A 21,022-nucleotide genomic window follows, 5' to 3' on the forward strand; every position below is an offset into this window, starting at 1 on the left:
ATAACTTTTCTCTATATCTCTCTCCTTTTATTATATCACATCATAAATCATAACCATTACTTATTTATCTTAACTTTACATCTTACTCTAGGTATCTACATAATTTTGATGTTCTCCATTAAAACATTAATTACTGGGCCTCAAAGTGCATTTGTTCCTGGTCGCCTGATCACTGATAATGCACTGGTGGCATATGAATGTTTTCATCTTATGAAAAAAAAGATGTTTGGCCGTAATGGCATGATGGCTTTAAAGCTTGATAAGTTGAAGGCATATGATAGGGTCGAATGACCGTTCCTTAAAAGTGTCCTTGAGAAAATGGGGTTTCCCATAGGTTGGATTTCTCTCATTATGGACTATGTAACTTCGGTTCAATTTCAGGTAATGCTGAATGGTAACCCTCAGGTACCTTTCGATCCTGGTAGAGGATTGAGACAAGGAGATCCCTTATCCCCTTACTTATTTATTCTTTGTGGGGAGGTGTTCTTAGCCTTGATTCAAAAGGAGATTGAAGCTTCGTCTCTTCATGGCATTAAAATTGCCCGTTCTGTATCTGCACCTGTGATTTCTCACCTTCTTTTTGCAGATGATAGTGTGGTCTTTGCAAAGGCCACAGTGGATGAAGCTAATGCTGTTCTTAGGATCCTTGCTTCCTACGAGCGAGTTTTTGGCCAAGTCATTAACTTTGACAAATCTATGCTATCCTGTAGCCGTAATGTTCCTAGTCCCCGTTTCGATGAGCTTAAAACGCTTTTGGGTGTGAAGGCGGTGGATAGCTATGACAAATATTTGGGAATTCCTACCATTATTGGTAAGTCAAAAACTCAAATATTTCAATTTATCAAGGAAAGAGTTTGGAAGAAACTCAAAGGTTGGAAGGAAAGATCTCTATCCCGTGCGGTTAGGGAAGTCCTAATTAAGGCGGTTGCCCAGGCAATACCAGCTTATATTATGTCTTGTTTCCTCTTACCAGATGGTTTATGTGCAGATATTGAGCGTATGATTAGCAAATTCTATTGGAGTGGTGACGCTTCCAGGAGGGGTATTCACTGGCTCAAATGGGATTCTTTGTGTCGCTCTAAGTTGGACGGTGGTATTGGCTTTAGGGATTTCAAAGCCTTTAGCACATCCTTAGTAGCTAAGACTTGGTGGCGAATTCAGCATAACCCGGAGTCTCTTTTGGGCCGTGTGTTCAAGGCCGTTTATTTTCCTCACACCACCATTAGTGCAGCAAAAAAACATGCACGCCCGAGCTACACTTGGACGAGTATTTTTCGTACTGCATGGGTGTTTGAGGAGGGGGCCTGTTGGAAAGTTGGTGATGGTAAAGGGATTGATATTTGGAAGGATAAATGGCTTCCAAGTGGATACCCTTTGATTTACCGTGAGGACTTGGCCCATGAGGGTAACCTAACCTATGTGTCCAATTTGATGCTTGATAATTTGCAGGTGTGGAATAGAGACTTGATTGAACTTTTCTTTTGGCCACCCACAGCTAAGGAGATTTTGGCTATCCCACTAGCTTTGAGGCCCTCAACAGATGTTCTCTTTTGGCCCTTGACTTCAGATGGTGCTTATAATACAAAGTCTGGTTATGAGTTTGTTCGTCAGCAACAAATTCGTGGTGCAGCAACCTCCTCGAGTTCTGCAGCTAGCGGGCGAAGTCAGCGACCTGAATATTGGAAGTCCTTATGGCATGCTCCGGTGCTACCTTAGGTTAAGGATACTGTTTGGCGAGCAACCATGGGAATCTTACCAGTTCGAGCGGAGTTGAGGAAGCGCGGTATTGAGATGGATACGAGTTGTCCTTTCTGCATGGAGGAGGAGGAAACAGTAACGCATGTGTTGTTTCAGTGCCCAGTTGTGATACGCTAGTGGTTTGCCACTTCTTTGAGCATGAGATTCTCTCATGGTGATGCACCAGCTCTCTATATTCAGCAGATTTTGGACAGCGATGATTCAGAGGTAATCGGCATGAGTTTCACTTTCATTTATGCAATCTGGGAGCAACGTAACAGTGTAATTCACAAGGGGTTGCCGGCCAGCTTCAAGGTGGTCCTTCAGCGGTTAGCAGCGCTGCGGTGTCCGGACAACAGTGATTTGGTAGCATCTCCGACAGCCCGTGTGGAAAACGTGAGTACGTCATGGCGGAGACCGCGTGGAGGCACAATAAAACTTAATTTTGATGCTTCATGGACAGCGGATACAGGTGCTGGTTTTGGCATGATCACACAGAATTTCAACGGCGAGGTCATGGCAGTTGCTGCTTTTGGTCGAGTGGAGGCTCCGTCTGCTCTCGTGGCTGAAGTTTTAGCATTTCGGTGGTGTATGTTATTGGCAAGGGACCTTGGCTTCTTCCGAGTGGTTCTAGAAACGGATTGCAAGCACTTATTTGAGACTTGGAAGAAGAATAAGCCGAGGTCATCTTATTTATTTTCTATTTTGAATAATTGTCGAGAGAAACGGTCTCTTTATTTTCTTGTTTTGATTTATCCTTTGTGCGCCGTTCTGGCAATTGTGTGGCTGATTATCTGGCAAAAAACACCTCAAAATTTTCCAATGTTGTTTGGATTGAGGAGGTTCCGCCAGAATTGGACCCTTTGGTAACTTCGGATGTATTAGCCTCTATGGCTCTTTGATTTCAATATATCATTTCCTTTAAAAAAAATTAAAACATTAATTAGTGTGCGCATATAAAATAAAATCCCAAAGAGGCTAAACTCATGAACCATTAACAATAACATCTTTCATACACGCTTAATTTTTCTCTATCTTTTTTTCTTATCACATCACATCACATATAAAATATTATTGAATTCCAAAATCTAGATTCTTATGTTTTTTTATAACTAATGATTCATACACACTTCATTTTCTTTTTCACCTCAACACCACTTATTACTCACCTACAATGTACGAAAATTTAACTTTTTATTAGAAAAATTAAGAATAACTATCAAGTTCTCTAGACTTTTTAGTCATAGAGGCGATATCATATCAAATAACTAATTATCTCAATAAATTATTTATGACATTCGTATCTTTCTTGGTACCCTCAATAATTATTAGGCAGTGACTATTTGCGCCTCCCCGTTTTACTAAGTCCGCCATCTCCTTTTTAAAAATTCCAACATTGCCCTTAGTAAAAAAAACATAAAAAAGTTACTTCCCACACACCATCTCATTCTTCCTCCTCACCCTCCTTTTCATCCTCCACTCCCAACTTCTTTTGGGTGATCTCAAGTCAAGAATAGAAGCTTACCCATGTAAGTTTTTACCTTTTTCCGAGCTTTTTTTTCAGCTTTTTTTTAACTTTCATCGCGATTTCGCGACGTAACTGGTTAGTCCCGCACTTAAACATGCGGTAGTGAAACAAATTACACACTCCCGCTAACATAAGTGCGGAAGTGAAAAACTTAGTCATTTCAATCGTGTTAAGGTCTGGTATTGCTACCTAAATAAAATTGATTTTCCCGCACTTAAAAGTGCGGAACTTGATGTGTTGGAATAATAGTTCCGGAAGCCTCCGCACTTAAAATTGCGGAACGTATTTTTCTACAACTCACAGGCTAACCGCACTTCAACATGCGGTAGTCATAAAACATGTCCGCAGTTTAGAGTGCGGGCAAGTCACGAAACATCCTCCCATGGCAGAATTAAATCGAGGGACTGAATGAAGACACAAAATACAACCTAGGCCTCGAAAACTTGTAAGAAATAACTTACATTGTTGTTCTTCTTGTGGGTTTTGTCCTCCTTTCTCTTCCTCTTCTTGACTTGGTTGTGGGTTAATATGGGTTTGAGAGACTTGATTTTGTGAGGGTTGAAAATTTTGAAATTTGGTTGGAGAGGAAGAGGGGTTATACGGTTGAGAGAGGGGGGAGGGTTTGTAGGGAAAGATGAAGATGAGGTAGTTTTTTTTTTTTAAAATTTAAATTACTGAAGGGTATTTTGGTCTTTTTCCAGTTTTGGGGATGACGCACTTAGCAAAATAGGAGGCGCAAAATAGTCACTGCCTAATTATTAATACTCAAAATTTACTCTTTCAAAACAAAGAACAACTTTGACAAAAACAACGTTTTCAAATTAATCACAAAATTCTTTCCACAAGTAACCAAAAAACACTAATCACAAAAAGGTTGTTTTTGGTCGCTTGAAAAGAAATTGACGTGGGAAGGTCCTAATGAGATGAAGCATAAGAGAAGCAGAATTTGCAAGGTGAAAGAGAAAGCAGCTAGCATGGAAATTGAAGTGTTTATGCAATTCTATTAATAATACATATATATCATACCTCAAGAGTCTATTCTATTGCATAGATTCCATGTCCTGCATACATGATGGGTAGAGGAGAGAAACATGACTGAAACTGAAACTCCACGTAGCAATGCAAATGCAAATGCAATTTCCTAAACTAAAGCACAAGATAGATGGATATTATTTTAATGTAAATAGGAACTCAAAGCTAGAGACCCAGAGATCAGGAAATGACTAGAGAGATACATACTATATATATAGGAACAACGAAGGAAGTGAAGTGATAAATATAATTAGTTTAATTAAGAAGGTTGTGATGGTGTTGTTGGGAGATTGTTCTTTTTGGCTAGATTGTGCTTATTGTTATGCATCCAAACCTTGAGCACTCTTCTCTTGACACCAATCTCTTGGCAGAATTGTTGCACTGCAGATTCCTCTTGCTTCTGAATCTTCCAACCAACCTTGTCTGCAAAGTTGAGCATTTTCTCTTTCTGCTCCTGTGTGAATTTTGTCCTGAACCTTTTCTTCACTATCTGATTCTGTCCTGCAGGTCTACCCACCATTCCACCAGCCGCAACATCTTCTTGTTCATCAGATTCAGAAGGAAGAAGGCTCCCAATGTTGTAGGGCATTATCATGTGGTGGGGTGGTAATATAGTTCTAGAAGGCAGAATGTTGTTGTTACCTGCTGTTGTAGGGTGGTGGTGATACCCCAGAGCCTCAGGAGTAGTTAAGATGTTCTTGTGGTGATGATGATGATGGCCTCCTAAAATGAATTTCCTTCCCCCAAGACCAAGCCTGTTGAAGTGTTGGTAGTCAGGTGGTTCACCTTCAACTTCTTTTCTGTGGAAGTTTCTGTGACAGTTGCAAGCAGAGCAGTTGAGTGCCTCTATGGTTCCTTCTTCTCCACTTGGCATGAACTCACCACACCCATCTGTGGCATTCCCTCCCATTCCTGCTGCATGATTCTTCAGGCATTCTCTGTACCTGATCGCCACTTTCTTATTGTAGGCTCCATCATCCTCCTGTTGCAGTCCTGCTGCAGCTTGCAATTGCATAGATGAGCCATTTGAAGGTACTGCTGCTGATGTGGGAGATATGATGTTATTGTGGTTGTGGTTATGGTGTGGAGCTGGGTCATGAATATGATGCATATTCATGTGGTGATCATGTCCATTACCTGCAGCATGTCCCCCACCATAATTAGTACTGCTGTTTATTGGGATTGGGATTGGGATTGGAATTGGGATTTCTCCAGCTTCTTGGCTGCTGGAAACTTCCATTCTGAATATTAATTGCTTGAGTTTAATTTGGAGAACAAAACACGAAGGAGACAAGACAGAAATGTTGGAAAGTGCAAAAATGATTGATAGTTATTTCCAAGTGTGACCAACCACTCCTTTGATCTTTCAAGAGCAACACATGATCAAGATGGATGTTGGACAAGCTCTAGCCAGAAGGGGAGTAACTAAGTAACTGGATGGTTAATTAATAGTTTCTTTCTCTCAAAAGGAAGAGTATAGCTAGCTAGGAGTTGGGAAGCACTTGAGTTTTGAAATTATGTTGAAGAGAAAGTGAGAAGAAGCAGAAATGAAATTAAGTGGATGAGAATTGTAGGGCACACAACTTTTGAAGGAAACAAGATAGACACTTTCCCCCTCTGGGTATTTTCTTCTTCAAAAGTGAGAGACAGACAGAGAGAGACAAACAGTTGGTAGGTAGTGGTAATTAAGTGAGAAGATATATAATGAATGAACCTTGTTTTGATGTCTGTCAGCAGCTGCTACAGATGATTCAGTTGGAGAGGAAGGAGGTAGCAGATAGAGGTAACTGACATGGAGAACTAGGATTCAAAAACACCATGAAACCCCTTTCACACAAGACATGCTTGGTTATGAGGTAAGAAAAAGATTATGTGACTTCAAATAAGAGTAACTATGGGGAAGTTAAAGGAGAGAAATGAAGAGGACAAGTTTGGAGATGGGTTTAGGTAGTCAAGCACTAAACAAGAGGAGCTTATAGAGGTGTTGTGGGACAAAAAAGGAGGAGGGAGATAAATGCAAGGCTAAAAAGCACTTTTGGCCCCTGATGTTTTAAGTTTGTGCAAATTCTGCCCCTACTCTATTTTTGTCGACGTTTCTACCCCTCATGTTTTCAAACAGTGCAGCGTCTACCCCTCATGTTTTCAAATAGTGCACCGTCTACCCCTCCGCCCCCTCATGTTTTCAAACAGTGCACCGTCTACCCCTCACGGAGGGGTAGACGGTGCACTGTTTGAAAACATGAGGGGTAGAAACATCTACAAAAATAGATAGGGGCAGAATTTGCACAAACTTAAAACATCAGGGGCCAAAAATGCTTTTTAGCCTAAATGCAAAGAGGGAGGGTTGAATTCAGATTAGAGACCAACAAAAAAAAAGGTGTTGTGGTTGCTTTGCTTTGCTTTGCTTGCACTATCAGCCATCGCGTTTACGCCATCCATATAGAGTGAGTAGAGGGGAGCAGTGTGTCAGATAGTGGTAAGGACAAACTAAAGCAGAGAGAGAGACCCTTTTATTTATTTTTCTTTATCAAATAGCTAGCTAGCTAGAATTAAAACAAACAAATAACAATGGAACATATGATCCCCTTAAGTAATGTCTCGAGTTTGAATCTTGTGGATGGATAAAATTTTTGCTGAAAAAGTTAGACCCACCATAATGTAAATGTTCCCGACTAGAACAAGATTGCTTCTGAAAAAGGACACATATCTTACATAGAAAATAAACAAACAAAGTTGTTAGCTACTCAAACTAAATTAGCCAATCCCTAACCCCACTAGACTACTTCAGTTATATACATAGGATGCCAAAATGGGGATGAACTTAGAGGTCACAACTCACAACCAACATTCACATTTAAATATACAAACTATTTATTTAGGAAATCAATGAGTTGATTACAATTTTAATTTTCTATATTTCAAAGAAAAGAAATGATTGTTTGATAGTTTTTAGTTCTTGAGTTCGTACTGCCGCATGTATTTAAGCAACTCTCTACCGATTTTGCTTCAACCATGAGTTCTTAGTTCTTAGCACTATTCATCCAGTCCCACAATACCATTATCTTAATATTTTTTATTTCCATATAATTTTAATTTTAATTAAAATGCTAATTCAATACTTAAATTAAATGAATGAGAGAGAAAAAATTATTTTTTTATGTTAAAAACTTAAAAAGTAAAACTTCTTATATAAGAATCGAGTTTTTATTTTTAAGAACTAAGAACTCCACGACATCCCCTCCAGTTGTTAAGAACTCAGTTCTTAGTTTTTAATTCAAAAATAAAAATTAAGAACCTTGCATCGGTGATGTTGTTATTAGGCATACTCTTGAATATATGTTTGACATTACTATTATATTTGAAGGGTTACACCGGTTGGACTGAAAGAAATGTTTTCCGTGACTATTATTGATAATGAAATACCCTATATATACAACTTACCTAGTTGACTAACAATAAATATTAAACCCTAATTACAGGCGTAATTACAAAGAGAATGAAGAAAATTAAAAAAATGTGTATGTTTTTATTCATTTTACCTGCAGAACTATGATAGTGATACTATACATGTTCGGACTCATACTGTGTGGTTATGTCCTTCCATTCATTCAGGCTTCAGCATTAAAATATTAGCTTTATAGTATGTATGGTTGAACTTATTGATTAATTAATAGCTTATGGATCCAAACAAATTAAAAGATCTTTCGAGAATTTGTGGAGTAATAATTAAGTTAGTGATGAAAGCATGCATGCAAACACAGTACGACTGGTAGTGGTGGTGGTGAAGTGTTAGTTTGGTAATGAGGTCTTTTGGTTTGGCTAGCTCAACATAGAATAGATCAATAGAACGCATTCTTCCTTCACGCGCCAGCATTACTGCTGAGGGAAATTAATTAATTATTGATTGATATGCTTGTGGTGTTGTGTCAATAAATAGTTCCCTCAAGATCACAATGATGTTCCTTTGGAATATATACAAGTTGCAGCAGAAGCAGTAATTGAATTTCATTCAGATTTATCACGTGTGAGAGAGAAAAGCAGACACACACATGGACAAATAATACTAATAGTATACTACATCCACCCTATTTATAATAACTAATTGAGATATTTATATATTGTAATTATTTTTATAAAAATCAATTTAGAGTTTGTGATACATTAAATATTTTTTGATAAAAATATTTTTATTTAATTGAACATAAACATTTAAAAAGTGAGTTTAAAGTAATTTTGTAAATTCAATATTAATTTAAAATAAATTTATTATACTTAACTATTTTAATTAGATTTTTTAACTGTCTAAATTAATTTTTTTCCCCCTTGTAAATGGAAATGGACGGAACTCCCTCCAGCAGTACTCCCTGCAGCAGATAGCGTAGGTTAGTAAGTAAAGAACCGATGCTTTATCTATCTAATTGTCAAATTATTACTACTGTATTAGTTTAACGGATCAGTTATCTATCAATCAATCTTCAATCAAATAATGAACTAATATATATAGCACCACCAATGGAGATGGAGATGGGATGAGGGGTTTGACTTTAAAGTTCATTGTCAACATGCATATATGCACTAATTAATCCTCTCATTAACTAGTACTAAAATATCTGTCGACATATATATATATATGTAATTATATGAATTATGAACCTCTTCCTCCTGTAAAAAAAAAATAAATGAATTATGAACACATTTTAAGATTGACCTGAAAAAGTTAATAGTACGTCACGGTTGCTCTGTAAAGTTGTTGTTTTTACTTCTTTACATATTCTGCTGGGAAGAAAGAAAAGGCTTCTCATTTTTGTTTTGTTACATGATATGATATAAGTATTTGTTTATAAATTAATCATGAATCGAAATGACTAGCTTTATATATTCTTTTATTATCCGTTACCTTTATTCTAGTTGCTTTGCTAGCTACATACTACCACATTTAAGGCTTTATCCATGGATTGATGCATATATCTATCTTTCCAAGGATTGATGCATATATCTATCTTTCCAATTTGTTTTATCTATGTTGTCGCTTCTTCTACTAATTCGATCTGCATACTGCCTTTCCCTTTACTGCTTTTCTTTCTTCTTTATGTCTCACACTAAATTATTCCTGACCTATATATACAGCATTTCTTTTCTCTTTTTTAATTGCAATTGCAATTTGTTTGGAAGTTCATTAGAGGAGGGAGAGGGACACTTTTCGTAAGGATCATACTTAAATACTAAAAGATTAGGATTAATTTACACACATACGCGAAGAGAATTAGGATGAATATGGGTTGCTGGGTAGAAGGGTCCACACAAATAAATGGTGTTGATGACATACATACATGTGACAAGACAAGACACGCCCTAGCTTGATCACAATTTTCAAGATGCTAGCTTCACACCCCCAAATCATGTTCCTTTTTTAGTTTCCGGGAACCCAAACACAGAAGCCCACTACTCCTTCCGTTCCTATATAATTGATACTTTAAGTTTGTTTCATAAGTACATCCTCCGGTCACATATATAAGCAAAAAAGACATCTTAGGTTCATTCATTTAATGAATGTATCTAACCATTAATAATTAATGTTCTTGTTTTATTCAAATTACAATCCAACTTCCTACTATACCCTTTATCTCTCTTATTAATTATAACTTTTCAATTTTTCTACCACCAATAAATGAAGGGTACAATTGGTAAAGTATAATTAATTCTCTCTTGGACTATGTAAAGTGACAGATAATTAGGAACAAAATTCAGCTAGAGATAGTGTCAGTTATTTTGGAACGGAGGGAGTATTATTAATCACTTCATCCCTTACTTAGCTTTGGTACTCAAGTAGTATAATTTTGTTTGGAAATTATAGTTTTGGGGTACTTTATTTTTTTTTACCAGTCTAGTATAAATCGTCACTGTCAGTGGTGATTGTGTTTTTTTTTTAATTTTTTAAAGAATCGCCAATAGCATTGTCATTTTATTTTATTTTTTTCATTTTTTTAAATAAATCGCCAATCATGTTGGCGTTTTCCTTATTTTTTTAATTTTTCTTTGTTTTTTCTAACAATCGTCAACTATGTTGGCGTTTTTTACTTTTTTGTTTTTTTTTTAAATCGCCAACCTGTTGGTTGGATTTTTTTTATAATTTAAAAAAAATAGATGAGAACAACATTACATAAGATTACTTGAAGAGAGTGTCAAATTATCAATATTAAGGACAATGAAAATCAAAAATTCAGAACAAAACTCATTTTTTGTGTAAGAGTTAAAAAAAACCTATCTAGATTGCTTTTAGAATGAATATAACAATTGTTTTTTTTTTGTTTTTTTAAATTAGTATAAATTACAATTTTTTTACTATTCAAAATAAAAAACCAACCAATTGGTTATTTAAAAAAAAAAAAAAAAGTAAAAAACGCCAACATAATTGGCGATTGTTAGAAAAAACAAAAAAAATTAAAAAATAAGAAAAACGCCAACATGGTTGACGATTTATTTAAAAAACGAAAAAAAAGTAAAACACCAATGCTATTAGTAATTCTTCAAAAAATTAAATAAAAAAAATAAATCGCCACTGTCCTAGATTGGTAAATAAAAAAATGGTTAAATGTGTTTTCTGTCCCTGAACTTTAAGCGAGTTTCGATTTCCGTCCCTCGCCGGAAAATCTTCCTAGTGTGGCGTCCCTCTTCCACAAGTGACGTATTCACCCAACTCCTATCACTTATGAATGAGTGAGCCATTTTTTATTTTCCACATTAGTGTTAGTGTTAGTGTTACCGTTCTAATGATGCATCGATTCAGAGACCACTTACGACTTCTCACAGTCACAGAGTTCCCCTTTAACCTTTTCAGATGGATGACAGTATACCTAAAGACAAGCAAGTTAGCACACAATGAAACATAAACACATAGCATATGTGGCCAAGGCCACTATAAGTTCGAATGACAGAAACAAGAGAGTGTTCAAGTGAGGGTACACACATCTCCCACAAGGCATCATCAAACATAAACTTGATTAATTAAGAACACTGGTGAGAACTATCATCGGACCATACAGCTTCACTCCCTAACCTCCTCCTCTTCTGGATCCTCCTCCATGTCACCACTGCTCCCCTCCTCCGGCACTGGCATAGGCACTCTCTCTCCCAATCCATTGGGCTTCACGAACCGCTGTATGTAGATTCGGGCGTCTCTGGAAAAGCTTAGTGACCGCACCTTCTTCCTTGCTGTCGACCTGAGACGAGGCGCAGTCCTCCGGGGCGGAGAACCTAATGGCTCCTGAGGTGCTTGATTAGGCGCGAAGAGATCCTATGGGCTCCTGACTCGGATCGGTACGGGTCGGAATGGCTCCTCCTGGGGCAAAGGGTCCACACCAACCTGCAGATCGGGACACAATCCGGCCTGGGGCGCTGGATCCACCTCCGTCTGAGGCTGTGGTGGCAGATCAGGAACGGGCGGACGGAATCTCCGGGCATGCCTCGGCATATAGAATGAGAACATGAGGGGTATGGTCACTAGGTAGCCAAGCTCATCTGATCCGGGTACCCTGCAACACAACATGGCCAGTCCAGAATAAAAACAGAAACCGGTAGCGAGATCAAGGTGCCAGCCAGTACGGGACGGGAAGTCAGCGTGAATGGCGAGTACTGAAGGGAGGCTCATATTCTAGCCTATGATATGCTTTATAGTAAAAATAATGCAAGGGTAAGTCAAACACGACTTTGCACAAGCCACATGTCAAATAAGATAAACGATAAAGTTCAAGATAACATACTATTAAAAACAAGCATGTTAACAAGCACATACAAATCACACATAGTATGAGGTTTTACCGCCTTATACCTTCGTCCTTCGAATTGACTTCTCTCACTACTTCTTTACGAAATGGTGAGTTCATCGCCAACCTTTTTAATTATGTTTGTCATGTGATGAGTATATTTTATGGGGCCCGAAGCCTTAGCTTCTTTTAATCTTCGGAAAGTCGTCTCAGGAACATGGACACTCCTTACAGTCCACTCTTTACCGGACATGATCGCTCAGTAGCTCTTCGACAGAAATACACAACTTCGCGACTCCTGGTACGTTGCATCAGGCCGGCCCTCCGGACCCTGCCGGTAGCTGATGGAGAGGTAGAGTCATTGTGTAAGTCCCGAGTCTATTCATCTTTGAACAAGACCACCATTGGCGTCTCTGTATTCCCACTCTCTTTAGTGGTAGTGACAGCACTTCCCTACTCCTTGTCGCTCCGAAAGGTTGTTTACAAACATCATCCATCGCTCCCTTATTCTTCTCTCGAATTTCTAGCGAACTAGAAACAAACATCCGTACCTTACTCTTCAAGTAAGTACGCCTCATTGTATTTGAAAGCGAGATCCGAAGGGATCAAGTAGTCGGGTTTTAGGGCAGGAAATAGTTATTCGACCCGGTAATGGTTATCTACTTTCTTTAATTAATTTAAAGAAAGGGTATCACCTATTCGTTTACTAATTCCATTTTATAATTATTAATATCTATCTTCCTAAGGTGATTCCTAACATGTGACGGGTATGTCAATTTTCCAAATCCAAGTATCAATAACACATTAAGCCAGTGAATTATTTCCCTGTACCTTCCTACCTCAAATGTTTTAGATTTATATATTATCATAAGACAAATTCTCTTATCCAGGTTTTTAAGCCGATTTCCTAAGTATCACCATATCCCATGGTATACTTTACCTCCTTTCTAACAATGCAGCAATACAACATCCACAAGCAATTCACATATGAATCACAAGCAAACATTCAACATCACTTCATAAAATCCACAGTCATTGTAAACAATAGAGTAAATAATAATATGTCTACTATCGCTTTAACGATTACTTAATTGTCATGTACCAAGACAAGGTCTGGTCTAACTCCCCTTACCTGTGACTCAATGATTTCTTTTGAAACTCGAGAGCTTGATCCTTCACGCTCTGCATCATGGATTATGGTCGGGTTATAGATCCATGAAGCTAAAAATATAACTACTTCATGTACTAATTTTATTTTCTTTTTACTACCCTTTTACTCTAATTTTCTTTACTGGCCTGATTCTGTTACTAAACTCAGTCCTTAAGCTCATAATCACTTCTAGATTATTTAACTTACTCTTTAAGCCATTTTGTCAAAATCACTTATTCTTTAGCTTACTAACTTAACTTCCTAATTCATCATGCTAGCCTACTGACTTCTGACTTCTTGGTCTTTCATTACTCTATTCCTAGTTTCCCTAACTCATAATCAAGTTCAGAATCACTTAATTAAGCTTATTAACCTAGCTTAAGTTCAAATTAATCCTAAGTTTACTTGCAAATTAAGAAATTCACAAACTAGGCTAAAACTAACTTCTGATACTCTATTCCTATAGTTTCCAACCTTCTGAATCCATCTAGACCATTTTTAGAAACATTTGAGCACTGTAACTACCTCAATTTGCCAGTTTTTGAATCGGCCATGAGGTGAAATTGGGGTTTTTCAACTCAGAGCTTTATCATCGATTCTACCTATCCTAAAAGGCTCTACCATGTTCCAAAAGCATAACCTAATCAATTTGGCACTCCAATTCGAGGCCTGAAGCTCAACCCGATAGCATGCTCGAGTTTGAAAATTCAAATATTGGTTCTGCTAATTCATGGTGATTCGAGGCTCAAAACTAGTCTAAAGCTTCCTAAAAATGTCCTAAGCTTAAGGATAAGTTTTGGATTGAAAACAACGCGAAAATGAGAGAGTTGCAGAAACTCACTCGCCGAAGAAGACGAGGTTCGCCGGAGAAGATGATCGGAGGTGCTGAAATCGTCACCGCAGTGTTGTTCCGGGTACTGGGACTTGTTCTACAGGTTATGGGGATGAATGTGGTGCTAATGGGTGCTGCTATGGAGGTCTGGAACGTGAGAAAAGTTGAGTTACAGGTTGAAGAACTCGCCGGATTCTAGAAATTGCTCGCCGGAGTTGCAGGGTGCTCGCGGGTTTGGGTTTTCTGGGCTCAAAGTTTCGTGAAATTGACCCAGATCGAATCCTTACCCTCTCAGGAACTTAATGGAATGAAAATTACACTCTAACACTCAACAAATTTTGAGAATCGAAGAGAAGAAGCTTGTGAAGCTTTTCTCGGTCTCGCACTCTCTATCAGCTCTCTGGGCTCTATCTGAAGAGGCTAAGTGTTGGAATGGAATGTCTGAGGCCCAAGGGGTTCGAATGGTACCATTTTATAAGCTGTAAGTGGCTAAATTAAGCAAATCAAGATTAAGAGCTTAACCAAGTTGCACCACCTATGGAATTGCATGCAAGCTGATTATCACAAGGCTCCAGGTGCTGCTGCAGGTTTGTGCTAGTCCAAGCATCATTCAGGAGGGGTTTATGGGAACTAGAAGCCATCATGGTGCTTACTATTGATGAATAATAACGTGTCATCATGGGTGAATAGTAACCTAGGGCACCGGTTGGTCGGTTATTTTATTCTGTCTTGAAGTCGGGACAAATTGGCTACTATGCTTCATCATTTCTGAATACTAAGGGTTTTCTAATAGTGTATTTCCCCTTTGAATGCCTAGTACTAACACACATTGTATACTAGGGTTTGGCTCGTCGGTTCGACTATCGATCGATCTGAGACAGTGTGTTACTACCGTCAAGAGATTCGATTAGATTAGCTTCCTTTCCTCATCTACTCGAGTCATTCATTTAAATGAGAGTCATGACGACCATGTCTTTGGTACCTTTGATTGTCGGTTTGATATAATCGTCACACCGACGTTCTATCGTCGCATCGTAAATCGTGCATAAAATAGGCATACATATATATATACACACACACACAAGCACACACATACACGTATTATATATATATATATATATATATATATATATATATATATATATATATATATATATATAGTTATTCATACTACCTCATGCTTTGTTAGAGTCATAATCCTAGTCCATTCCTAGTTCTAGGGTTAGTTCGTCATCTAACGGTCATCACCTGTTTGGTTAGAGTGTGGGATGTTACACCTTGCGTCATCCTCCAACTCAATTGTTTGTACGGAAACCGTCATTGCCGTCGATATAGCTCCGACAGCCTTGCACGTGGCCATGCCACTTCATTTAATGAAATGAATGGCATTTAAATAAAATAATAATTTTTTTCTGTTTTTTAAATTTTAATTAAGCCCTCTAATTTAAGAAAACTAGCCACTCATGGCTAGAGAATCCATACAAGAAATGTTAAGAACCTGAGAAAAATTATAAGTTGGAAGCCTTTCACAAGCCCCAAGGTTCTCCTCAGCTTCTAAACTTGATCCAAAATGAGTAAAATGTCTAAGTGTTCCAAAGAAAATGGCCAAAACATTATTTATAGGCAAAATAGACGAGTCTGGGCGCTCAGGCGGCAATTCAGCACGCCTGAGCGCCAATTCCATGCTGAAAATGTGCCTCTGGAAGGCAATTGAGCACGCCTAGGCGCCAATTCCAAAAACCCTGGAAAAAACAATTGGCGCCTAGGCGCCAATGGAGCACGCCTAGGCGCTCAAGTTCGCTGGAAAACCTTTTTATCTTCCTCTCATTACTTCAGCATATTACACACGGCCTACACGTGTCAAGTCACCGCGACTCACGGCGGTCACGACTGCATCTGGGCGAGAGAGTCAAATGCTGTCGCCGCAAGCCCACTCGTGGACTCAGAAGGATCTGTCGAGCAAGTCAAAATTTAGCTTTAGCTTTATTTACCATGCCATGTCGGCGACTTATCTTTTTCACTAGCCTTGATATTAGTTAGTTTTTCTTACACTTGTCTCCTATGTTCTAAAGACACTCTTAGCTCTCATGCTTCGAACCCGGTGTCTTGTGGACTTGTGGATTGGATGAGACCCCAGAGACCCTCGCCCAGGGGTGCTCACCCCAAGGCGACCCACAAGCTAGGGGCTTGGGCCTCTTGGAGGAAGCTCAATCGGCCCACTAAGGACGGTTGGACGAGCCAGACCCAACCCTCAGCCTATAAATAAGGGGCGGTTACCAATTGTAAGAGACTCTTAGCTCATTTAATGAATAACAAACTCTAGATTCAGTTACGCTTTCTCTCTCTAAGCGGTTACACGCTTTCTCTCTCTTTAGATTCTCTCATTGCAATCCTCACACTCTAGGTACTATACCTTTTTTCTATGTTCTTGGTTGGAACAAATTTTTCCATATTTAACGTTAAGAAAGTTTGGTTAAGACTCCCCTTAATCATATGATGAAACTCGTAAATATTAATTTTTTTGAATTCTGTCACCCATTCCTAAGGTTAATACCATTAAAATTCAAGAATTTCAACTAAAAATTGGAAATTTGAACTAACATTCAAAAATTTGCACAAATTTTAGCTTGATAAAATTTGGTTAAAACAACCCTTCATTATATGATGAAACTCAGAATTTTTTTTTTTGAACTCCGTCACTCATTTCAAGGGCTAATACCTTTAAAATTCAAGAATTTCGACTAAAAATTGAAATTTTCCACCAAACTAAAAAATTTGCACAAATTTTAGCATGAGAAAGTTTGTTTAAAGTTCTCCTTAAACATATTACAAAAAGTGGGGAATTTAAATTTTTTCGGATTTCGTCACTCATTCCATGGGTTAACTAACACCTTTAAAACTCAGGAATTACGGCTAAAAACCAAAAAAACTACACTGATACTAAAAAAATTCATAATATTATTCCTGAGTAAAACTTAGTTAAAGCCTCCCTTATTTATACCATGGAACTCAAAAAATTTAAGTTTTTTAGATTTCACAACTAAATCTATGGGCTAACACCTTTAAAACTCACAAATTTCGACAAAAAATTGAAAATTTGCTCCAACACAAAAAATTGTCCATATTTTACGTTGAGAAAGTTTGGTTAAGGCTCCCCTTAATCATACGATGAAACTCTGAATTATTAATTTTTTTGAATTCCGTCACCCATTCCAAGGGTTAATACCTTTAAAATTCAAGAATTTCGACTAAAAATTGGAAATTTCAACCAACACTCAAAAATTTGCACAAATTTTAGCTTTAGAAAATTTGGTTAAAGCACCCCTTCATTATATGATGAAACTCAGAAAATTTATTTTTTTTGAATTCCGTCACCCATTCTAATGGCTAATACCTTTAAAATTCAAGAATTTTGACTAAAAATTGAAATTTTCTACCAACACTCAGAAATTTGCACAAATTTTAGCATGGGAAAGTTTGTTTTAAGGTTCCCCTTCATCATATTACGAAAAGTGGGGAATTTAAAAATTATTCTGATTTCTTCACTCATTTCATGGGCTAACACCTTTAAAACTCAAGAAGTACGGCTAAAAACAAAAAAACTACACTGATGCTAAACAAAATTCATAATATTAATCCTGAGTAAAACTTAGTTAAAGCCTCCCTTATTTCTACAATAAAACTCAAAAATTTTAATTTTTTTAGAATTCGCAACTAAATTCAATGACTAACATCTTTAAAACACAAGAATTTCGACAAAAAATTGAAAATTTGCACCAACACTAAAATATTTGTCCATATTTTACGTTGAGGAAGTTTGGTTAAGACTCCCCTTAATCATATGATGAAACTCGGAAATATTAATTTTTTTGAATTTTGTCACCCATTCCAAGGGCTAATACCTTTAAAATTCAAGAATTTCGACTAAAAATCGAAAACTTCAACCAACACTCAAAAATTTGAACATATTTTAGCTTGAGAAAATTTAGTTAAAGAACCCCTTCATTATATGATGAAACTCGAAAAAATTATTTTTTCGATTCCCTGCTCTATTTCCTGGTTCGCTGGGGCTGTCTCGATCTGTTAAGGGTTTCCAATCGGCAACCACTCAGGGCGACGGCGGCTCCGGCTCAAGCACCTTTCTGTCACGTTTTGGCTCACAGGTTCACTCCTCCATTCCTCTGTTCCGTTGTTTCTGGTGTATTCTCTTCCCCTTTCAAAAATAACTTATGAGAGAGAGTCGAAGAAGGTCTGCCAAGGAGCCTCCGGCACGGTGGCGGCGGCCATGGAGGCGACCGGCGACTAACTTTGAACGTCACTGGGAGGAGGAACGTCCTAAGCAGAGATATGCAAATTACCGCTGGAGCTTTGATAGATCACAGCAGCAATGGAATAGGTCTGGTTTCTCACGGCAGTGGCAGAAAGGTGCAGCCCAGGGACATGGCAGATATGGAGAGAATGGGGGCCAATTTAGGGGGAGCTATGATCAGAAACGGAAGCAGCAGTCATACGCGCATAATTCACGCCCTCATCAACATGGATTCCACCATGATCAGTATGAACGTCGTGCTCATCAATGGCAGGCTCCGACGGCGAGAAATACAAAAGGGGACGACATGATTTTGATTCCAGAAGGCCTCATAACCAACGTCCTCACCCACAAGAAACTAAACAGCACAATTCCAATCAGCAAACACAGTCCTTTTCAATTTTCGTTGATGGTTTGGGGGATAGGATTACACTTGCAAAACTTAGAGCAGTATTTGGGAAAGCAGGAAGGCTTCGTGATGTTTTTATCCAGCAAAATAAGAAACATCACCGTCGCTTTCGTTTCGGATTCGTGCGATTTGCTAGTAATGATGAGGCATGGACAGCAATACGTAAGTTTCATGGCTTGCGACTTGAAGGGAATTACTTGGTGGTGCAGAAAGCAAGAATCCAGAGGCCACCACAAGCTGCAAGGGTTCCTTCCCCAGGGAAAAACCAGTATGAAATTAGAGGAAGAATTTGGAGACAGAAAGAAGAAATTTTGGTGCAAAAGCATGATACAGTACCTCAAAAACAGCAGGGCACAGAACGTTTCTCCGGCAACTCAGAGGCATGTCAGTTACAGTTTGCTGCATCAGATATGGACGTAACATGGGTTCAACGATGTGCTCAGGCGAGAACCCTCACAATCAAGCCGGCTGAAGTATTGCAGGAGGAGTTCAGTCAAATCGGATTGTTTAATTTCAGACTAATCCCGCTTGGTGCGAATGAGGTGCTACTAGAGTTCGAGAATAAGGAAGAGATGGAGAGCACAATAACGGAATGTGCTTTTTTCCTGGAGCAGATGCTTACTGACATAAAACCATGTTCTGAGTTCACGTTCGGCACGGCACACTTTGTCTGGATTCGTCTGTGGCAAGTTCCGATGGGATTGTGGAATGAAGCTTTCTTTACTGCTGTCGGAAACAAATTGGGGAATTACGTTTTAACTGACACCGCAACGGTCTTGCGACATCGGGCTGATTTCGCTAGAATATTAGTTCGTATGAATCATCCCCTTTTACACTGCTTCACCATGTCTGTTGATGTTGGTGGCACTTCTTGTGTAATTTTGATTGAGAAGGATGTGGAAGCGCATGATTATGGTACTGTCGAGGATATGCCGTCCACGCCGGTAAAAATTTACAACTCTGAAGAAGAGGATGATGACGCAGAAGATGAGGCAAAAGAGGATGAAGCTAATGATGATGATGCTGCGAAAATTCCAGAATTCACACTCGATAAGGATTATGCATCGGCCATTGAAATTGATTCAGAGGAAGAAGATGAAGTCTTCAGGGATGGGGCTTTGGAAGGCTTGCGTTTCTGTGGAGAGGAGGCAGCCCAGCCAGCGACCCATGGCGACGGTGAAATCCCGCCGGAGGCGGAGGCAGGTTTGAGAAAACCGCCAGCAAAGGAGGAGATGCGTGGGGACGTTTCAAATTCGAATGTGTTAATGGCAGCCTTCAATGCAGAAGAAGAACAGAAGGAGCAGTTACAGGATATCATTGAATCAGGTTATTCATTGGAAGAGATTGAGGAATGGAGGAAGAGTTTAAAAGCTGAAGGAATGGTGATTAAAGAAAATCATATCTTTGATAAAAAAATTCAAAATCAGAGATTTTCAGTTACAGGTTATTCTTTCAATTCCATTGATTTGCTTCAGAATAAAAATTATTATTGGCCTTTTAATTCCTTCTGCAGGGGCCCACAAAATTATAACAAAAAACAAGGATTTGAGGCGTGTTTGCCTCACCAGTTTAGCAACCAAAAGGAGTTTTTTGGCCTTCACTCAGCTTCTGAGACTACAATAGCATATGAACAAGGAAAAAGCCGGGACGTTTTTGTGCATACCACTCCAAACCAGATAATCAGACATCACATTTCAATCCCTTCTCCTGTGTGTGCCTTAGCATCGCCTGTGACGTCATCACAAAATCAACAACTTACGTGTTCTCCTGGCTGTGAAGTTCCAACTGATTCTGTAACACCGGGTTTGGAAACACCAAATACAAATTCCTCACAAAAAAGTTCACAGCGTGGTCGACCAAAAGGAAGCAAGAATAAGCCAAAACCTTTGCCTGTTGATTTTTTAGAGCCTGTACAGGGAGAAGATGGAGTGACGACACGGGCTCAGAGAACTTGGTTACTCGGAAAGCAGTTGGGTTTGAGACCGCGAGGCTCGGAAGCGTTGATGCTCCGTGGTTTAGAAGCTCAAATTCGCCAAAACCATCCCCATCTTACTTGACATGTCAGGCTCATGGTTCTCTTAGAATGTTTGCGGCTTAGGCGGATCAACAAAGGGGGAAGTTTGTGAAGAGAGCAGTTTTACATTGGTTCTCCAGCTTTGCTGTTTTTGTTTGTTTGTTGCTGGTGCCTTTGTGCTGTTGTTTTATTTGTTGTTGTCACTGTTGCTGTTTGTTGTTGTTGTTGTTGCTGTTGCTGTTAGGATG

The 21,022-nt window shown here is 38.6% G+C and overlaps 2 protein-coding genes across 2 annotated transcripts; one reads left to right on the forward strand and one right to left on the reverse strand.

The window, feature by feature from the left end:
- The first annotated feature begins 1,743 nt into the window (after positions 1–1,743).
- On the forward strand, positions 1,744–2,607 carry LOC130710569 (uncharacterized). The gene is made up of 2 exons (XM_057559879.1): positions 1,744–1,833; positions 1,876–2,607. The coding sequence occupies exons 1-2, from the start codon at positions 1,744–1,746 to the stop codon at positions 2,605–2,607; spliced, it is 822 nt and encodes a 273-aa protein (XP_057415862.1).
- Positions 2,608–4,062: 1,455 nt separating this feature from the next.
- Positions 4,063–6,257, reverse strand: LOC130716244 (zinc-finger homeodomain protein 4). The gene has a single exon (XM_057566449.1). The coding sequence runs from the start codon at positions 5,535–5,537 to the stop codon at positions 4,557–4,559; it is 981 nt and encodes a 326-aa protein (XP_057422432.1). The 5' UTR covers positions 5,538–6,257; the 3' UTR covers positions 4,063–4,556.
- Between the last annotated feature and the right edge of the window lie 14,765 nt (positions 6,258–21,022).

This window comes from Lotus japonicus, chromosome 4 (assembly GCF_012489685.1).
Source record: "Lotus japonicus ecotype B-129 chromosome 4, LjGifu_v1.2".
NCBI classification, from domain to species: Eukaryota; Viridiplantae; Streptophyta; class Magnoliopsida; order Fabales; family Fabaceae; genus Lotus; species Lotus japonicus.